This window comes from Bemisia tabaci, chromosome 4 (genome assembly GCF_918797505.1).
Source record: "Bemisia tabaci chromosome 4, PGI_BMITA_v3".
In the NCBI taxonomy this organism is placed as follows: Eukaryota; Metazoa; Arthropoda; class Insecta; order Hemiptera; family Aleyrodidae; genus Bemisia; species Bemisia tabaci.
This window is the reverse complement of record NC_092796.1, coordinates 24,959,622-24,979,157: the sequence shown is the minus strand read 5'-3', so window position 1 is coordinate 24,979,157 and position 19,536 is coordinate 24,959,622. Positions and strand designations below refer to the sequence as shown.

General features: G+C 39.5%; 1 protein-coding gene across 5 annotated transcripts; it reads right to left on the bottom strand.

Moving 5' to 3' along the window:
• Nucleotides 1-15: 15 nt before the first annotated feature.
• LOC109038962 (uncharacterized) lies at nt 16-18,995 on the bottom strand. 5 transcript variants are annotated; one of them, XM_072299543.1, is made up of 4 exons: nt 17,209-18,995; nt 12,203-12,569; nt 7,122-7,435; nt 16-2,475 (listed from the first exon to the last, which is right to left on the bottom strand). In XM_072299543.1, exons 1-4 carry the CDS (start codon nt 17,266-17,268, stop codon nt 2,326-2,328), a joined length of 891 nt encoding a protein of 296 aa, XP_072155644.1. In that variant the 5' UTR covers nt 17,269-18,995; the 3' UTR covers nt 16-2,325. The 5 variants fall into 5 exon arrangements, with proteins under 5 accessions (XP_072155644.1, XP_072155645.1, XP_072155646.1 ...); XM_072299544.1 differs by having other exon boundaries at nt 12,230-12,569; XM_072299545.1 differs by having other exon boundaries at nt 2,339-2,475; nt 7,067-7,435.
• Between the last annotated feature and the right edge of the window lie 541 nt (nt 18,996-19,536).

Here is a 19,536-nt window from a genome sequence, read left to right as displayed (position 1 = left end):
AGAATTTGCAAGTGTCTAAAATTTTGTGAATTTCATCTTTAAAATGGTACTGCTAGGAAAACTGAGTCAGCGGATAGCCTTGGTTTGTAAATTGATCAATTATTGAAGAAAATATGACAAAATAACCTAATCTGCTAAAATACGCATGTTTAAATGGAAAATGCCGCCAGATGACGTCATGAGGTGGCACATTTTCTCACTTTTAAATCAATTTTTCTCCAATTTCCCATGTCAGAAAAAAATTATGAAAAATACTGCGAACTCAGGTCATCGGGCACTCTCAGATAAGGCAATACAATTTTTGTGTGCAAATTTTCCATTGTTCCATATGCTACAAAAATCTACAAAAGCATGTTGTATGTAACACTTGTAAATATAACCGAAATTTCTGTTGTAGGGATTTGATTGTGAAAACACAATGCCGAGGTATTATGAAAATGCTTTTTCATGAGTAAGCATTTTCATAACACCTCGGCATTGTGGTTTCACAATCAAATCCCTACATTCATAACTGGTGTTACGGTGATTGGCATCACCATGTTCAAGTAAAAAATTTCTGCTATCATTTACGAGTTGAAAAGTCATCTGAAAACAAATTTCAATTATTTTATATCACCTTAAATTACTTTGATTAAAAACAACCAAAGAAAAGCAAGATCAAACGATTTCTCTTAGTTTCCCAAGGAGCTACAATTATAAATGTTGCCGGCAAGGCTGGTTATTATCATCTAACAGTACTGTGTTAAAAATCAAGTGGACTTTTTGTGGATTTGCCAGACTTTTTCAGTGTACTTAATCGTATAATTTATTTGCTGGATGACTTCACGAAATCACGAACATAGAATCAACGTAATAAATAATGACTCTTTGGTGATGATAGTGTCAAGATTTGCGTCGCATTGTGCGAGCCATTTAATTGGTACCATTTATGAAGGGTTGCAAATATGGATGGAAACAGACGTCTCGGTGTCACTCTATTTCTGAATAATTTTCATCAATTTTTTAACGGGAATCGAGCTATCACCGTAGGCAGCAATGAAAGAAGTGAAGCTCATGTCAATATACAGTTAATAGATTATAATAATTTTAACAGCTCGCAGCGACATCGAATCACAAATGAAGACTGACATACTTTTCCGCAATGCTATCAATGAAAAGTAACATGCGTTAATCGAATTTTTGATACCTGACCTAGCATGTAATCAGTCTATCTCCTTCGGATGATGGTAAGGGGGCTGTTGGGATTAGAAATGCAAGATAATTATGAAAGGTATTTAAAGGAATTACCTAATTGTAATGTATTTCAGAGATTGCATTTTTAAACTACAGCTTTGTTTTGAGATTGGGCTGCCTTTGACTAGGTAATTGATAATATGAAATACTAAAGAAATACGAAATATTAGAATATAGACTGCCTCGCGATTTCGGAAAAACTATATTCACGCAGACTAAGTTGACGAAAAACATCATACTCGCTTAAATCATTTCACTGAATACTTCTGAAGAGATTCTCTGTATGCTCAAATGGTATTTGACAACATACTATCTTTTCACGGTCATAAACTAACATCTCTCTATACGTTTTTTGTTTCATTTTCATGAGTGAAAAAAACGATATCAAGAGATTTTGCAAGATATGTTTAACTAGATTCCAGATTTTTTTTCTCTTTTTAGTCATCAAATATGAATATCGAAATGAGTGACTTAGTGTGGCCTTTCTCTCGCTAAATGCCCAGTGGAAAGATACTAAACTATCCTGTTCGACTTTGAACTTACTTCTAAAACATTTGTGGATTTCTTAAAAGAAAATAAATATATTTTTTACTTGCAGGAGCTGAGGGTATTATTACGTTACATTACACCGTACATGAAGGTATTTCTGCTAAACGGAACCAGAGACAGGTGGGAAAGAAGGGGTGTGCTCGTTAGTCGAGGGTCGTAAGAAAGAATGGAAATTAAAAAGCGCCAGTGACGTCATTGGCGACGACGAAGCCGATGCGCGACGATCCAACAATGCATTAACTCATGAGCCCTGTTCATAACGTTCTTGTCACATATCCATGACTCATGAGTGCCACCTACACTTGGCGCTTAGTTCCGTTTGGAAGGATGTAAAATCCCGCTTTTCCATTTCCCTAAAGGAAATCGCGCCCAATTTTGTCTTATCAAGCTTCCTAGAGCACACCCTAACATTACCACTTGCCAATAGACCCCTTTAGCAGAAATACGTTCTTATCACGTCAAAACCTAAATTGTGCCATTTGCAATGTCTAAATAATGATTTCAGCTCTTACGCAGAGATCTAATATGCTAAGCTAAACTAATTCAGTTCAAATAATAGTAATCAGTTGCAGGATCCCTTTTGATTGGTAGATACTGCGGTCTCGCCCATTTTCGCGGTGGTGCTAGTAAGTCCGTTAATATCGCGAGAAGCCGCATTTTTTCTTCATCGTCTATGTCTGGGGGAACTTTAACCTGGAAACAGAAACATTGGAGTGAGAAAAACTTCAAATTGAACCGTCATTCTTCAATTAATACTCACGCAAGCAACCACGATATTATTTTGCAACTTTTTAATTGGTGTGTATAATACATGACATAACCCCAAGCTTTATGGGGATGGACTGATTTTTTCTAACACAAGCACAACATTTAAGAAAATTAAAACTCGGGTTATGTGAGGTCTAAACGAGTTTCTGCGTATCAAGTTACCAAAGAGAGAAAGATTTGCACTGACTCTCAAAGAGCTTTGATTTCTTTTTTCAAATTTTGACTAAATTCTGCAATGAGGAATTACTATAAGATTAGCTCATTTTAGAAACAAAATACGTCTCATAAGATATATGTTTATACAGGTAATTTTATGAATGAACTAGAACTAATAATTCCTCATTGCAAAATGTGGTCAATTTAGTGCATGAAAAGTCATGAGAAATTAGTCATTTGTAGAATCTTGTTAATTGTTCGTGGGTTGCTTGTAATAAACTGAGTATGCATCGCACAGTTGGAATATTAGGGAGAGCATGCACACCATACAAAGAGGTTTTTTGTTTTTATTCTATTTTTCAACCCAAAAAATTTTATCGAATCGAAGGAAATTGGTTCAAGATTTCCTACTGTACGTTCGTTTTACTGATTTATATTACCAGATTTCAGATTTGGAAGTAAGTTCACGGTGGACGAAAATCCTTACTTAAGTCAAACGGAAGTTCAATGTCACTTGTGAGATCAAATCTAACTAACGTCTCCTACTGAGGTGTTGATCGTGTGCTTTGCTGGTGATTTGAAGGCGTTTTATTCTTTGCAGTGTTTATAAAATCATTCATTGCGAGAACAAAACGAGGGAACTCTCAAACGACCTGGATGTATTTTACTTCTGTTTTGAAACGCTTGGTTCCATTAATAGTTTAATGAGTACGCCAGATTCAAACGACGAAAATATGATTAAAAATTTGCAGAGTTCACCCGAAAATTTATCATTTTTTCAGATTTGTGCTTCATCAAGCAAATTGTTTGGTAAGTAAGGCTATGCGGACTCTATGCAAGTAAGAGAAACGGCAGGCTGAATTTTCTCAAAATATTCTTATTTGCGCACAAAAAGTAATGACCTATTGGTTGGTTTGTGTTGAACAAGGCCACGCTTTATGACTTTAAAGAAATCCCTTCTTTTTATTGAGCGCGGAAAACTTAATTCTTCGGGACACTGTTCCCTGAAGGATGTCAGCAAAGAACCTATGGTTTGATAAAACCTCGAATGATGATAAACCGGCGTGAAATATGAATTGGTAATTTCTCATTCACCCGCCTCCTACGTATCTTAATACGTGTGTAACACTGTGCCGATGCGTATTTCTCTTCAGTATTAAAATTTCCAATACAAGATTAGTACCAAAGATGAAAAACATGTAAATACAGATTGCTGATCATGTCGTTTAAAAATGAAAGTTTTTAGCCAATTTATGGTGTGCTCCTGAAATTTAAGAAAAAAAGATCATTCAACAGAGGCGTAGCCAGGAAGTCCGGTTGGGTCTAAACTCTTTACTCTTCCTCCACCCCAAATGACTCAATACTCCCCATTAAAAACAAGCAAAACTTCATGATTAAAATTGAAATACGTAAAAATCTCGAGTTTTAGAAATTTGTTACATTCGTACTCCCCTCTCCGATGAAACGATTTTTGTCAAAGCCCCTACTCTCTCCTACTAATTTAAAATTTCTGGCTACACCACTGCCCTTTCATACGGAATACGAAAAATTGAAACTGTTGCCTGCGGGTCTGCTAAAAATACACTGAAAAAAAGTCTTAATATAAAGCTATTATATTAAGACATACCGTCCATTCCAGGCTCAGAAGTGGAAAGTTTTGAGGACTGGCGCTATAGCTTCGAATGCTCCGGATTCAGAGCTCAGAGCAACGGATGCTACCCTAGGGTGCGTCAAAAAAAATGAAAGTCTGAAATGTTCCGCTCCCCAGGCGGCAATCGATGACGTTTGGTAAAAAAACATGTTTGCCAAAATTTGGGCCAATTTCAACCATTTTAAATGGTGCCAAAGGTCAATTTTGTGATGAAATTATGATATTTTGGTTTAGACCTCGATTTCGTACAAAAAACTCGATTTTACGCTGAAATCGTGCGTTTACGAGAAAAATGCCAAAGAACTCGACTTGTAGAGGATGAAATTTTACACTAGGGGGACGTCTTTGTGACCGATAAAAATCAAATTGAACTAGAAAAACTCAACTCGGTATTTATTTTTTTGGTCCTCAGAATTTCCGAGGTCTTACAAATTAGAGGTTTAAAAGACTAATTTTTCACGAAAATTAGTCGAAAGAGGGTATAAATGAACTGTAGGCAAGTGTTGAGGATGCAAATGTCATCAGAACTTCCTCAGTTTCAAAAAAAGTTCCAACAATTTTGCACAATCCTCCAAAAAGTGTACGGCTCGAGAAGCAGGATCGTGCTATAATAGTAAGGGGAAAGTGCGGTTTGACCGGGAAAAATTGCGTAACAAACTTTCCCTATGTAATCGTCATCAGTAGGTCCCCCTGAACAACTTCCCAAAAGTTAAAAATGGCCCGACCCCGGAACACCCCTCAAAAAAGTTAAAATTGAAAATGGCGGCCGTAATAAGAGGGTCCGGGAAATCGGTATTTTAAAATGCTCATTCTGTCTCATCATGTTAGGTATCATTTCCTATGTAATTTTGGTCGTAGATTTCATAAATGAATTCCGCAAGGCCCCTTCTGAGCTTACGTTTCTCTCGGTAGTCGTATGTTTCCTTTAATTTCCTTTATTAAATACGTTTATAACATCAAATTTAAGTTTCTTGGCCATAAATACATGAAAATAATGACACTTCACATTCCTTGTTCCTTCGATGAATATTTAAAAAAATGCAACCTCCTGCCTTTCACATTTGGCCGCCATCTTTGATTTGGAGCGCCTTCTTTGGCCGGAGGACCATGTGGAATTCATTTATGAAATCTACGACCAAAATTACATAGGAAATGATACCTCATCATGTTAGGTATCATTTCCTATGTAATTTTGGTCGTAGATTTCATAAATGAATTCCACATGGTCCTCCGGCCAAAGAAGGCGCTCCAAATCAAAGATGGCGGCCAAATGTGAAAGGCAGGAGGTTGCATTTTTTTAAATATTCATCGAAGGAACAAGGAATGTGAAGTGTCATTATTTTCATGTATTTATGGCCAAGAAACTTAAATTTGATGTTATAAACGTATTTAATAAAGGAAATTAAAGGAAACATACGACTACCGAGAGAAACGTAAGCTCAGAAGGGGCCTTGCGGAATTCATTTATGAAATCTACGACCAAAATTACATAGGAAATGATACCTAACATGATGAGACAGAATGAGCATTTTAAAATACCGATTTCCCGGACCCTCTTATTACGGCCGCCATTTTCAATTTTAACTTTTTTGAGGGGTGTTCCGGGGTCGGGCCATTTTTAACTTTTGGGAAGTTGTTCAGGGGGACCTACTGATGACGATTACATAGGGAAAGTTTGTTACGCAATTTTTCCCGGTCAAACCGCACTTTCCCCTTACTATTATAGCACGATCCTGCTTCTCGAGCCGTACACTTTTTGGAGGATTGTGCAAAATTGTTGGAACTTTTTTTGAAACTGAGGAAGTTCTGATGACATTTGCATCCTCAACACTTGCCTACAGTTCATTTATACCCTCTTTCGACTAATTTTCGTGAAAAATTAGTCTTTTAAACCTCTAATTTGTAAGACCTCGGAAATTCTGAGGACCAAAAAAATAAATACCGAGTTGAGTTTTTCTAGTTCAATTTGATTTTTATCGGTCACAAAGACGTCCCCCTAGTGTAAAATTTCATCCTCTACAAGTCGAGTTCTTTGGCATTTTTCTCGTAAACGCACGATTTCAGCGTAAAATCGAGTTTTTTGTACGAAATCGAGGTCTAAACCAAAATATCATAATTTCATCACAAAATTGACCTTTGGCACCATTTAAAATGGTTGAAATTGGCCCAAATTTTGGCAAACATGTTTTTTTACCAAACGTCATCGATTGCCGCCTGGGGAGCGGAACATTTCAGACTTTCATTTTTTTTGACGCACCCTAATGCTACCCCCAGAACTTTCGGCTTCTGAACCCTGAACGGATGGTATTTCCATATAACCCGTGATAACGGCTATCATAGCAAGAGTTTTTTTATTTTTTTTATTTTTTTGTGTGTATGGCTTGATATGCTGATTTTTCCTCCGAGCCTCCTCAACCTACGGAAAGATGAATTGAGGGACTTAGAAGACATGGCACATAACTGCAGCTTTAGACATAATTAAGTTATCGTTCATTTCAACTGTAGCTCGTCGATGAGTATATTTTGTGAAAAATTCACGACTTAAATAAAATCTTTAAGCATCTAAAAGTGAGCTTGGGCTCTCTTTCGCTCTAAGCCTCCATGCAATTTTAAAACTTTAAACATGTATTTCTTGAGATGGCAAAAATTGCACTCGTGCACCTTGTCCTCGAAACCCCTTAATTGTTAAAGTGATTGAGCTGTGCAGACCTACGGATGAGGAGGGGGGTCAATGCGGAGTGTAAGACGGATAAATTTCCTTTACTTGGGCTCTGTACGCATTCAAAATCTGATCCTCGTCCATGAGGTTCTTGCGGCCCCCCAGGACGTCGTGGCGGCCATTAACATCAATCAAAGCACCTCCGCAGTTGGTCAGTCGACCGCCGATCCCGCCGAGGCCGAACTGCCGCCAAGCGCTTCCCGCGGACAGGATCAACGACAGGATGGACAGCATCAGCGCCTTCCCGGTCAGCATGATCAGCGAGGAGGCCCCCATCGCCGCCATCGTCCCGGCCGCCCACCACGCCAGGTTGTTGTTCCCTTTCCGCCGGGCCAGCTTCGACGCCTTCATCAGCCGCCCTGCAACACGCAATGCAAACCAATCACATCCGCTCCTACAACTATCATGAGGCGAATGTTCGCGAGTGGATTTGGTAAAGTAACTATATAGAGAGAGTGTGGCCATTTCTGTGCCGGTTTTTCATTGGTCGCGTGAAATTAGGCTGACACGATGTTCTTACGACCGTAAATAAACAAACAAGATGGCTGTTATCAGCAAGCAAGTTTGAGGTTGTGCACATCTTGCATCCTCCCGTGATAAAGGCGAAAGGCGATTTAACAGTGTTTTAATGTGTTTTTCATGAGTTATTCGTAGGTATATTAATTTAAATTGTTACTGCTGTATAATTGAAAGTTTTGTCGAATTTTAGCTTCTTATCGGTGTCACGGTGAGCCGCCGTCTTGTTTGAAATTACGGCCGTAAGAGCATCATGAAGCCTAAAAACTCGTTGACCAATCAAAAAGCGGCACAGTTTTCCTGTAGTAAAAAGATACGAATGACCATACTTTGTCTATAAAGGTACTCTAGATTTGGCTGAAGTTTTTAACGTACTGCAACTTCCGTTGCAATAAAACGAAATTCCCTCCAGGTGACGGGCGCCGACAACATTTGGTTTTCATATCGGCAGCATTGACAACCGCATCCAAAATTCTCGACCCACCTCCCGAGGTGCATGGGTCGAAATGTGGATGGATGCAAACGTTTGCCAAAATTCATCAAGCAACTGCCGCAGAGAGTTCTCTCTAATGCCCTTTGCACACGTTGTGAGTTTTAAGTTGAAAGTAGGGGTCATAAGTGCAAAACTCATCGATGATCGTGAAATTTGCGGGGCCCGCGCTTTCACAATCATCGATGAGGGTTATTGCAACACATCTCACGATCATCGATGAGTGCTGCACAAATGACCCTCACTTTTAGTAAAACACTTGCAACGTGTGCGAAGGGCAACACTACCGATATGGTCGAAAAACTCGACCAAATCCACTCGCCAAAATTCACCTATGCCCGGTTTCAGGACCTTTCGTCAACAATTTTTCGTCCTCGCACCTGTTTTGACCAGTAGTTTACGTCCACGCGTAAAATAAGCAACAGTGACTTGGTTGAGGCTTTATGTTTTAGTCTGTATGTAAAATTATATGAAAAATAAGAAATTGAGAGAGTAGAAGGTGTTATTATGGTGACTCGTTTTTTAAATGAAATGTTACTTTCTTCTTTTCATTCATCTATATAAATTGTCATTGGTGAATATTTGGTTTTATTTCTATCCTTGAAATTTTTTATGTACAATATACCTTACATATGAATAGGTACTTTTTTTATATATTTTTTTTACGAAATTATTACTTCCTTTTGAAAACATTTACATTTTTAAAACGAGAAAAATATTTGTAGAACCTTTTCCAAGCGATGGCATCGATACTAATCTCAATGAGCCGTAGTTGTGCCAAAAGAAACTGTAAAAATGAATAAAAGAAGAAAAAAAAACCAAGAAGCATGCAAAGTTTAGTTTTCATTTCAAAATCATGAGTTAAAAAACGCTGACTCTACGAGTTTAAATATTAGAGCCAAAAAGAGCGGAGCGGAGCGGCGCGCGGCGTGCTCCGTGCTGCGAGCGTGAGAGGCTCACTGGCGCCTACAAACCTAAAAGGATACTTCACGCATTGCGAAATGCTTGAAGTATCCGCTTAGGTTTGTAGGCGCCAATGCGCGTTTCGCGCTGACTGCCCGCCCGTCGTGCGGCGGCGCCTAAAGCAACTATTTCACAATAGAGGTGTTGCGAAGTATTATACGAAATTGAACGTATTAAGAATGACATGCATTCTTTAAAAGTACAGATCTTTCCTCGCAAAATAAATCAAGATACTTATCGTACACGGGAAACATCTAAGAGCCTTCAGCTAAGGCGAATCAAACAGTTTACCCGGTTAGGTATAACAAGGTAGGAATTTCTTGAAAGATAATTAAGTCCTCTTGCACCAAAGAGGTGTAGAGAGTTTTAGTGAATTTTGTCTCATAGAATTGACGCTCCCCAATTATTACCTAATATCTCAATTATATATTATTCTCCGTTGGACCAAAGGAACAAAACATGGAAAAAACAAGCAAACCCTCATTCTTCCAAAATATTTTACATTTCCATCCAAAAACGTCGCGACTAATAAATTGTCGTTTGTATATTTACATGTGGACCAATTAACTTTGGGTCTCAACTGGTACGTGGACCAAAACTCCCGCGCCGACAAAACACGTGAACGCAAGCCAACTGGAAACACTGGTGTGCGAACAAAAAATCGTTGACAAAATGTCCTATAACCCCTATGCCCACTTCTCACGCGCTGAAAATTGAGGTCACTGATGCATCGTTGAGTGGTAACGTGCCCTGAAAAGTGGGCTAAAATACGTGATTTTTAGCGATCGATGGGATCGGGGCTAATCAGCCAACATTTCACTTCTGTTCATAAAATGGCGGCCTGAGTTTTAGAGATTCTCGTAATATTGTAACAAGTTGTAAATGTGTACATTTGTGATACTTTTTGTATAAAGTGAATAATAGCTGAAAATGAATTTTGATGATCAACATTCAACAACGACACTGATGACTCATTTGCAGCGTGTAAAGACGGTTTCAGTTTCACAATACACTCGAAAAACCCGCAACTAAATCTGCCATGATAGGGCAGAGAGCTGTAAAGTGTAACTCTAAAATTTTCAAAATCGAGTTTCTCTCAAAATTCATCTAATCTAATCTATGTGGAATCACTGATTGTGAAAATATAAAATGTGTATTCTTTGTATAAAATAATTATTTCTTCATTAGAATCTTGTTGTTTCACACAAAACAGCCGCAAGGAAAACTATTTCACCAGAGAAAACCAATGACAGCAGTAACCTTAAGTAACTCAATAGTTCATAGGAATTCAGCATAAAGATAATGAACTTTTTATCGGAGGAAATTTGGCAACTCTTAAATGTTCATAGGCGTTTTTCTTTAGCACAACAGTTTGATGATTTATATTTTTGATGTAAAAAAACTGATTAGCTCTCATTGATTGATTTCAATAATTATCATTACTTATTCAGATCAAGGTATGAGTAAAGTTGGTCGAAAAGTTTCCATAAATAGACATTAGATTCCCAAGAAATACGTAAATTCTTCGAGCAAATTTGGTAACGTATAGATGTAGGTCTACGCACCTTGCGTGGCATCGCATTAGACATCTTGTAAGAGAAGGTCATTGAAGAAGAAACAGTTTCAAATGAGAATCTTCTTGTCACAATAGATCATGAGAATTTAGCGTGAAGCGGTGGAAGGTAAAAACGCCTTCAATAAAGTGAATAGGCACAATGAGCTCCTAGGAGGTCGAATAGTGGTATCACGCCCCTCAGCACACATCTTATATGATTTTGTGTTTAAAAGCGTGTCGCTTTTTGCTTCCGTGCAAAGGAAAAACGCCGTATGAGCCCTCAGATGTTGCCATATTTCCTTCGATAAGCAAAGTATTTACTTGAAAAATTGGGAAAATTCTTATTCATATTTTTCTAACAATTTTGTTCGCAATTTTATCTAAATTATCTGAAAAGCTAAAGGAAAAATACGCATAGCTTTCCACTAAAATGAGCATTTTATCGTAGGAAATTTTGCAACTCTTGAATGTTCATATGGATTTTTTCCGTGCATGACCAGCAGTTTAGGTGATTCTTTCGGCAGTTAAAAACATTTACTAACTTCAATTGGACTACATTTTGCAATTTAGACCTATAAATTCCGGCCCGGTTTTAAAACAACGTATGTGCCATTAGTTTCCCTATGCACATATGTGTTTTTTCAGATGAGCCAGAATTTATAGGTTCAAATTGCAAAATGCAGTCCAATTGATCGATTTGAATACTTTTTTCTAGGTTCTCCAGATCAATACATACTCGAGATATATGTGTTTTAACCTTCTCTCGCCGCTCTAGCCGCTCTGGCCGCTCTGTCCACCATTAATGGGATTTTTCATTCAATGCATTTTGTCTGTTCGGTCTTTGATCCCTGCAAATAGACTGATTTACTGACTACGTCATTCGATATAATATCGACCTCAGTGGCCAAACCAAAAAAGTAAAACAAATCTTATGCACAAATTCTGTGTGAGTTAATGGTGCTTGTTCATTACAGTTTAGTCATTGACGGATCAAAAATCAATTAAGGACTAATTAAATACAGGAAATTTTGATTGTAAGATACACTTGAACGCATTCTATCACCATGTCGCGATTCACGAAGGGCGCGAATAAGAGACACGGTTATGCGTTTGTTTAAACTCGATCTATGACGTAGCCACTAAAGCAGTGTTAGGGGAGCCTTGAGTTAGGTTGTGTTAACTTCACCTTAAGCCCAATGTACGCTATCAAACTCTCCATTGAACATAATTGAACGGAAAGTTGGATGGAAAGAAGGACGCAAAAAATTTTGATTCAATCACTGTTGCGGTGTGATATCGTCATCAGTCTGCGGTTCGCGAAGATATAGCTTCAGCTCATGTCGGTCGGAGGATTTCGTTCCAACTTTTCGTTTTTTTTTCCGTTCAAGTGTGTTTGAAAGTTGAATGAAATGTGACGTAACATTCAAGTTTCTGTTCAATTTTTTATCAAATCGTCGTTTTCTCTCGTCAGTATCACACTGTCCAACTATTCATTCCACAAGTTGCATCCAAGAGTTGGGTGAAAAGTTTGATAGTGTGAATTTGGCTTAACTCGGCGCATGTAAGGAGCCCGGCCCGCCCCTTAGCGAGACAGAATCCTACCTTTAGGAGAACTCGTGAAAAACGTACTGAAAATGTCCTCTCCGAACTGTTTGAGCGTGGCGACGGGCTTGGAGTCGAGGTAGTCGAGCGAGATGGAGAAGGCGTCCAGGTAGCGGTCCACTTTGGCGACGAGGTAGTCGTCGAGGTCCTCCAGGGAGCGGGTGGTGTCGAGGCTCCCTTGGGCCGAGAGGGTGGCCACCAGCTCCGGGGGCAGGCGCAGGGGTTGCGCCGTCGAGTTCCGCTTGTGGATCGTCACCCCCGGCAGGATCTCGTACTGGTTCTTCTCGTCCAGAGTCTCCAGGATCCGCAGCACGTCCAGCTTCACGCAGACCACGTTGTACTCCACGTCACATTGCTTGTCAATTATCTGCAGCAGGAGAAATTCTTACAATGTAATATAGAACTTTCAAAACTTTCCCATGTTGAAAAAAAAACTCAGGCCAGCGGGCCGATTATTGAAATTGGTAGGCAAAGCTATGGACAAATAAGACAAAAGGGATATGGAGGGTTCCAATTGGTGGAAGCAAGTGGTTTCAATAAACAAAGGGGGTAGGTAATAGACTAACTAACGGCAACCGACGAGAGACCCTTCAGTTAGTCCATCATTCTCTTCCCTAGTCAATAGGGACCACACATATCAACCAATAGTATCGCTCCATACTAACTATGTCTTCTTTGTCTATCAATTTCAATAATCAAAATACGCGGGTTATATAGACATACCGTCCGCGTTCCGGGTTCAGAGGCCGAAAGTTCTGAGCTCAGCAGCCGGAGCAATCGAAGCTACGGCTCCAGGACCCGGAATTTTCGTCCTCTGAGTCTTGAACGGAAGGTTTGTCTATATATCCCGTAACTATTTTTTTCAGTGCAAAAAGTCTTGCTCAGAGCTGAAAAAGAATTTTAGTGATTACTAGATTACTGTTTATATCGATGGTGAAATTACAAAACCATGTCTCCATTGCAGTGTTCCAAAATCTCCGCTCCTATTTTATTTTTTCGAAGGAAAACTATTCAACTGTACAATTTGGAAACGTCTACGTAATATTCTGCTAATAAAGAAGAAACATTGAGGGAGTTTTCAAGAAATTAAGTTGACAAGTTTTCCAAAGAAAATATGACCGGATGTCTGCAGCGTCGCAAACGGAGGTACTTCGTTTTGTACTTTGGCCATCGATATAAAAACCCGGAAATTCGTTTTTGCTGAACTCGATGTAGTAATAGTGCATTTTTCTATCATTCTCAGCTGCTGCATCTCTAGCCTTAAAAACTTAAACAATTTTTCTCAAAAAGCCCAGTTAAGTGAAAATTGTAACGCTAAGCAATACGGTTGGCACGAATCACCATTGATACGTACAAACAGTGCACCCTCGTGTTCACCCCTTGACTGAACCATGTGAGAAAAGTTGCTTGAGACTAATTGCAGCAACTAAGATTGGTTGGAGAAATGTACAATAATTGCACCGGAGGGTCGGATTTTCCTACTTGCCGCCCATGGGCCGCCTGTATTTTGCCGCCCCCTTCTCATTCGTTTTGAAACATCAATAAAAACCATCAAGTGAACGTGCCGGTGGTGGAGGGGTGCATAAGACGCGTTCACTCGTGTTGAACACATTTTTTGGGAAAGCCCTTTCAACTCTACTACCTAAAGGTCACGGAACTTTGCGCGAAAGTCAAAGTTCGTAAACCAATCTGTAATGGACAAGGCCTTCCATTCATAAGAAATGAACGAAAAAATTATGAAAGAACTAACACAAAATTTGGTTTAATGATTTTAACTTCCACCACCGCGCGCCGCGCTGCGCCGACCGCACCGTATTTGGTGCAATGCGTGAGGTATTCACGCAGTCTAGTAGGCGCTATGCAATTCACGCTGACCGCACTGTGTTTGGCGCAATGCGTGAAGTATTCATTCAGTCTTGTAAGCGCTAATATGTGTTACATGCCGATTGCCGCGCCGAGGACTTCTCCTTTTCATCTCAAGTCCTCGTCATCATTTCTCCCTGAGTCGCGCCGTTCCAGGCCAAATTGTGCGTGTTTGGTTTCTCTCTTAATTCGACAAATTAAAGGTGCTGTCTCTTGTGTCACTGAAAGACTACAAAATTAGAAATTACTATACTCTCAGGAAATGAGAGATTTTGTAGCCTTTTTTCGTTTGTAATTTTTTTTCTAAATCCGATATTTTTTTATACCTACATTTAAAAAATTGTAAAATTTGCCGCCCCCTAGATTTGCCACCTTGGGTCGCGGCCCATGTGGCCACCCCCTTAATCCGGCCCTGTAAAAATCGAAGAACAAATAATAAATATCCCAGTGCTGGAACAATTCTGCAACATCCTTAAGTTGTTAGAATTCGAAAGAATAGAGAAAATTAAAAAGCTGTCATTTTTGTGCGTACATTTTTCATGTAAAAACTATTTGAGCCTTTCGTATATTTTCAGTGCCAGAGGCAGTTGAACTACCCTGCCAGCATAAAAAATCATTCTGGTGTTCTGTTATGATAGGTTGATTTGTCTCTCTTGCCTAATAAATTTACCAATCCCGTTGGACATGCGAAATAGGATTTTCCCCCAAGAAAATAAAATTTAGCCGAACTTGAGAGTCGATGTTTTCTTTATTAATACTTGTTGCCCAATGCCCATACAGGTCCTACCTTAAAAGGAACTTCTTTTCTAACGAACACGGTCTAAATCAATTAAGATATTAAAATATTCTCAATCACCCAACAAATATTATTCTCAGTGAAGATTGAGGTAAACTCTGTTAGCGTCTTGCTAATCTGCGACGAGTGGCGAATATTACTTTCAGAAGTGTTTTCCTTTCTATTTTCATTTTTAACGCTTCAATAGCTTGATTAGAATCATCGACTTAACTGTCACCCTTGCCTCGATGCCGATACGCGTCAAACGGAGACATAAACGTCTCTTTGTCTTTATTCTCGTGACCTCTTTCAATACTTATCAGAAAGAATTTAGCTCACGGTATCTTTTTTCCTAGATACAATCATCCTTTCGTATCATAACTTACAACCGTATTTACGCATGTCAAGTTTTAAAGGAGACTGCCCTCTAATTGCTGCTTTCATAATGCAACATCATACAAAAATCAGCTGAAAGTGTAACATACACGTGTACTTAATTCGTAAAATTATGGTAAAATTGTATAGAAAAATACATCATAAACTTTCATATTAAACTTAGAGAGGGTCTAAAGTGCGGTAGAAAACGCAGCAGGACTCTCATGAGTTGGTGGTGCTGCACAACGTCGCTCCTTTGACGTAAGGGCGTAAGTCCATTTCCACATGAGACCTGTTTTACAAATAAATCCATGCTCTGAGCTGCCGTGCTAAGGAAAAAAGCCGTATGAGCCTTCAGGCGTTGCCAAATTCCCTTTGGCAAATCACGAATTTTCAAGATGAACGTAAAATCCACTTCGGTAATAGTTTGTAACCCAATGGCAAGTGTTTACTTCGATCGCATTTTAAAGGATCAAAATAAAAAAGATGAATTGATGCTGAATTTGACACTACCGCTGGAATGCTAATTAGACTCATTAAATAGCAACCGTATAGGTAAACCGTATAGCGTAAATTTTCGCGCCCACACGGATATGAATGGACGGCATTACCGAAATAAATACCCGCTCGAAAAAACGTAATTATGGTTTACTCTTTTCTTTTCTCTCGTCCCATCTCAAAAATTTCATCGCGCGGACACAGTGCTACCAATATCACTTATTATCGCGTCATACCGGTGCTGAATTAAAGACAAGTCAAGTATGAAAGAGAAAATATTTTGGAGATGTGTTGGTCACACCACCGCTCAGCGTAAAATGTGCGTGCAAATGGAATGTTAACGATCGGTCATCAGTAACCGCCATTTAAGTGTGCACATTTTTTATGTTTTGATTAAGTATGCTGGTTCTTCTTCTGCCGGAAGTGGGAGGGGAATGGAATGTTCAATTAAATGAAGTTATGCAGACGCAATTTTCAGGATGTCTAAACACTTTCACTAAACAAGGAAAGTAAATGAAAATAACAATCCTTCACGGACTCAGAATCGTATAATCAGATTAAATCAAAGGTGATATGCTTTCTTATCTAGAGTTTTTGTCACAGTAAGCCACTGTCCCATAGGAGCCACAAAAAGCCATAGGATTTCCGCTGCTTCATTTTCTTTTTAAAACATGGAACTGGGAAGAAAGTTCAAAATTTTCTTAGTAATCCTTGTGAGACGGCTGGTTCGTTTTGAGTGGAAAAATATACAAATTCAAGATACAGAAAAGCAAAGCTGTCTTTATTTCCTTATTAGATTGGTGAAATGTTTAATTTCATTCATGCGAAGTAGTAAAAGGCTCAGACACAGATTTAAATAAACCAGTTTCCCATGACAGAGGAGACTTGTAATTAAATTTAGGGGATCATTGCTCTGTGTGATTTGAATTTTTGCTGCATTGATCCAGAATCTAGGTCAGATTACATCAGTCACAATTTTGCATTTATATAGTGGTGGCCCTCTTTTCTTTGTTTCCCTTATGACATGTTTTTTCTTTTTTTTTCTTTGGATCAAAAGGAGAGGAGATCGTTCACCTCACACCTCGATTTTCACAACATTTCCTCTAAGCCTTTCTTGAGTTACATTGCCATTTACAAAGATTAATATTCACTCATAATACGAGCCATCAAAACAAGCAGATCCCTCCATTCTCAGAACATCTCAGTCTCCTTTGGCTGGAATATTTGGACTACATGTTGCAATTATGAACTTTAATCGAACGTATTTCTGCCAAACGGAACTATGTGCATTAAGACATGAGCCCTGGGACCCATAAGAATATATGAATAATAGGGCTCACGTCATAATGGACATAGTTCCGATTGGCAAAAATGCGTCCAATTTCTGGCTCATTCGTAAAAATACGAATGTGCATAGGGAGACTATTGGTATATACGTTGTTTCTAAACTGAGCCAGAAATTGTAGTTCCCAACTACAAGATGATAACCATTTACCTGTTGCACTATATCCGATGCATTGGTGACACTCTCCGATCTGGGAGTCTCGGCCGTCATGTCATCGCCCTCGTGGGTGACACTAGAACTATTCAACGCGAACACACACTGACACACGCACAGCAGAACTAGGCCACGGAACTTTTGACCGCGACGAAAAATTGCATCGCACTTGGACGGCGGGCATCCGGAATCCACTTGGTCAAAACTTTAAGAACTTGAACTTTAAGAACTTGAACTTAAAAGAAAGGATTTAGAGCTGTGGTTCGCGGGAGCTCTGATGGTGAGCACCTAGCGGTGGCCTAGGGGCGTCTTCGTCATTTTGGCGACGAATTTCCCGGAGCCGGATCCGGCGCCTCGAGGCATGTCCACTTTTGTGAAACGCTCCGCCTCCGAGGCCCGAGTTTTAAGCGGGCGGTGACGAATCGTTTTTCGCCCCGAGTCTCGGATATCGATCCATCGATCACCCACAATAACTGTCACCAGCTCCCTTGCATAACCGACACCTAGCAAAAAAATATAAATCACCGAAAACCATTGGCAAAAAAAATATAAAAGACCGAAAATCGTTAGCAAAAAAAATATAAATAACCGAAAATCATCAGCAAAAAAATATAAATAACCGAAAATCTGTGCAAAAAAAAATATAAATCGCCGAAAATCATTAAAAAGGCTAAGATAGCATAATGGATGACAAAATCGATGGCCAAAGTGCAAAAACAAGTATCGTCACTTTCCGGCTGAAGTGTCAGAAGTTATAAGCGACGCTTAAAAATTTCCGCCGCCATTTTATTTCTTTGCAGAGAAATTGCAGGTTGAACCTGTTTTAAAATTTCACTGAATTTTATTGACAGCACAAAGAAAATTCAGTGAAATTTCTCTGTAGAAAAATGAAATGTCGGAGGAAATTTTTAAACGTCGCATGGTGCTTGTGATACTTTGGCCGGAAGGTGACGATATCTTCACTATGATGTTTCAAATGTACTCTCCTATTTTAGTTCTTTGAGAAAAAATACCAACTTTATGGCTTTAGATTTACACAGAATATATATTATATTTTTCCGAAGAAAAAATAAATCATGACAGGAGGTCTGAAATGTCGAAAGTGGAGATACGTGGTTTCGCACTTTGGTCATTATAATGTGTCTGGTAATCCCTTAACGAAGGCTCGACTGTCATGGCAGTGAATTTTGCAGCTCAGAAATGTAAACTCAGCTGCAGCCAGCATACAGGAATCACCAGCCATTTTTACACATTATTACACAACAGTGTGTTATAATATCCTGTGTGAAGTTTTGGTTTTTTGTTTTTAACGATTAACATGGGAAATGAGCTGTAACCGGCGCTTATGATGGGGAAAGGGGGGGGGGGAGATGGCGGTAGTAGTGGTCGCAATCGTACCGATTGAGAAGTCTGCAATCGAAATAACGTAGGTGTTCGATTGCTCGATCGATCGGAGATTGAGGATAAGAAGCCCGGGATGACTTTGTAAAACAAACGGAGCTCCTTGAGGACTGGAAATGCCAGGCACTTGAAGAGTTGAAGATTACCGGTCTATTTACCATTTTCACGGGTTGGCACAGCCGGCTGCGCACTCGCGGGCGTCCCGCGTAAACTATTCTCCAATAATTCCACTTATTCTTAGTTTTATGAGTCGGGAGGCAGTCGCTAAATAATCAGATTATCATCATTATTCGCATGTTTTCACTCCGACCTGCTGCGCCGCGCCGGCGCTGCGCTGTCCTGCTCCGGTAGATGGCTGAAATTTCCGCTGTTCTGGGCTTTTCCTTCTTGAGCTATGGAAGAAGGCGCGTTGGTGCACAGACAAAATATTTCAAAGATATTGCGATACAATGAAATGTACAAATCCTCCTCTACCATACTGCGGCCAACATTGTACTTTCGACATTTTTATGGCGGCCTCCTGTGGTGTAGTGGCTGTAGCGCTTGCTCTATGATCGGGAGATGATTCCCGGACAGGTGACCCGAGTTTGATGGTCTCAAACAACGGTTATCTGGGGCTGGCTTGATTATAGCCGGAGAGGGAATGGGACTAAAGGAACGGTAAAGCGCAGGATTATCCCTCTTGGAATATTTGAAATGTAAAACAAAAAAAAGTTGCTTGATTGGGTTCTTCCATGGAGGAGACTAAGGGGACGCCCAGTGAAAGGCTGGCGACAGGGGGTTTTAGAAGAAATGAGGGTTTGCCAACTCCCTAAAGGGCTTTGGGAGGGTAGGGGACTTTGGTAGCTGGGAGTCGCAGAGCGCCAGAGAGCACTATAAAAGCGGCTTTATACATACAAAAAAAATTTAAAAAAATTCAACGCT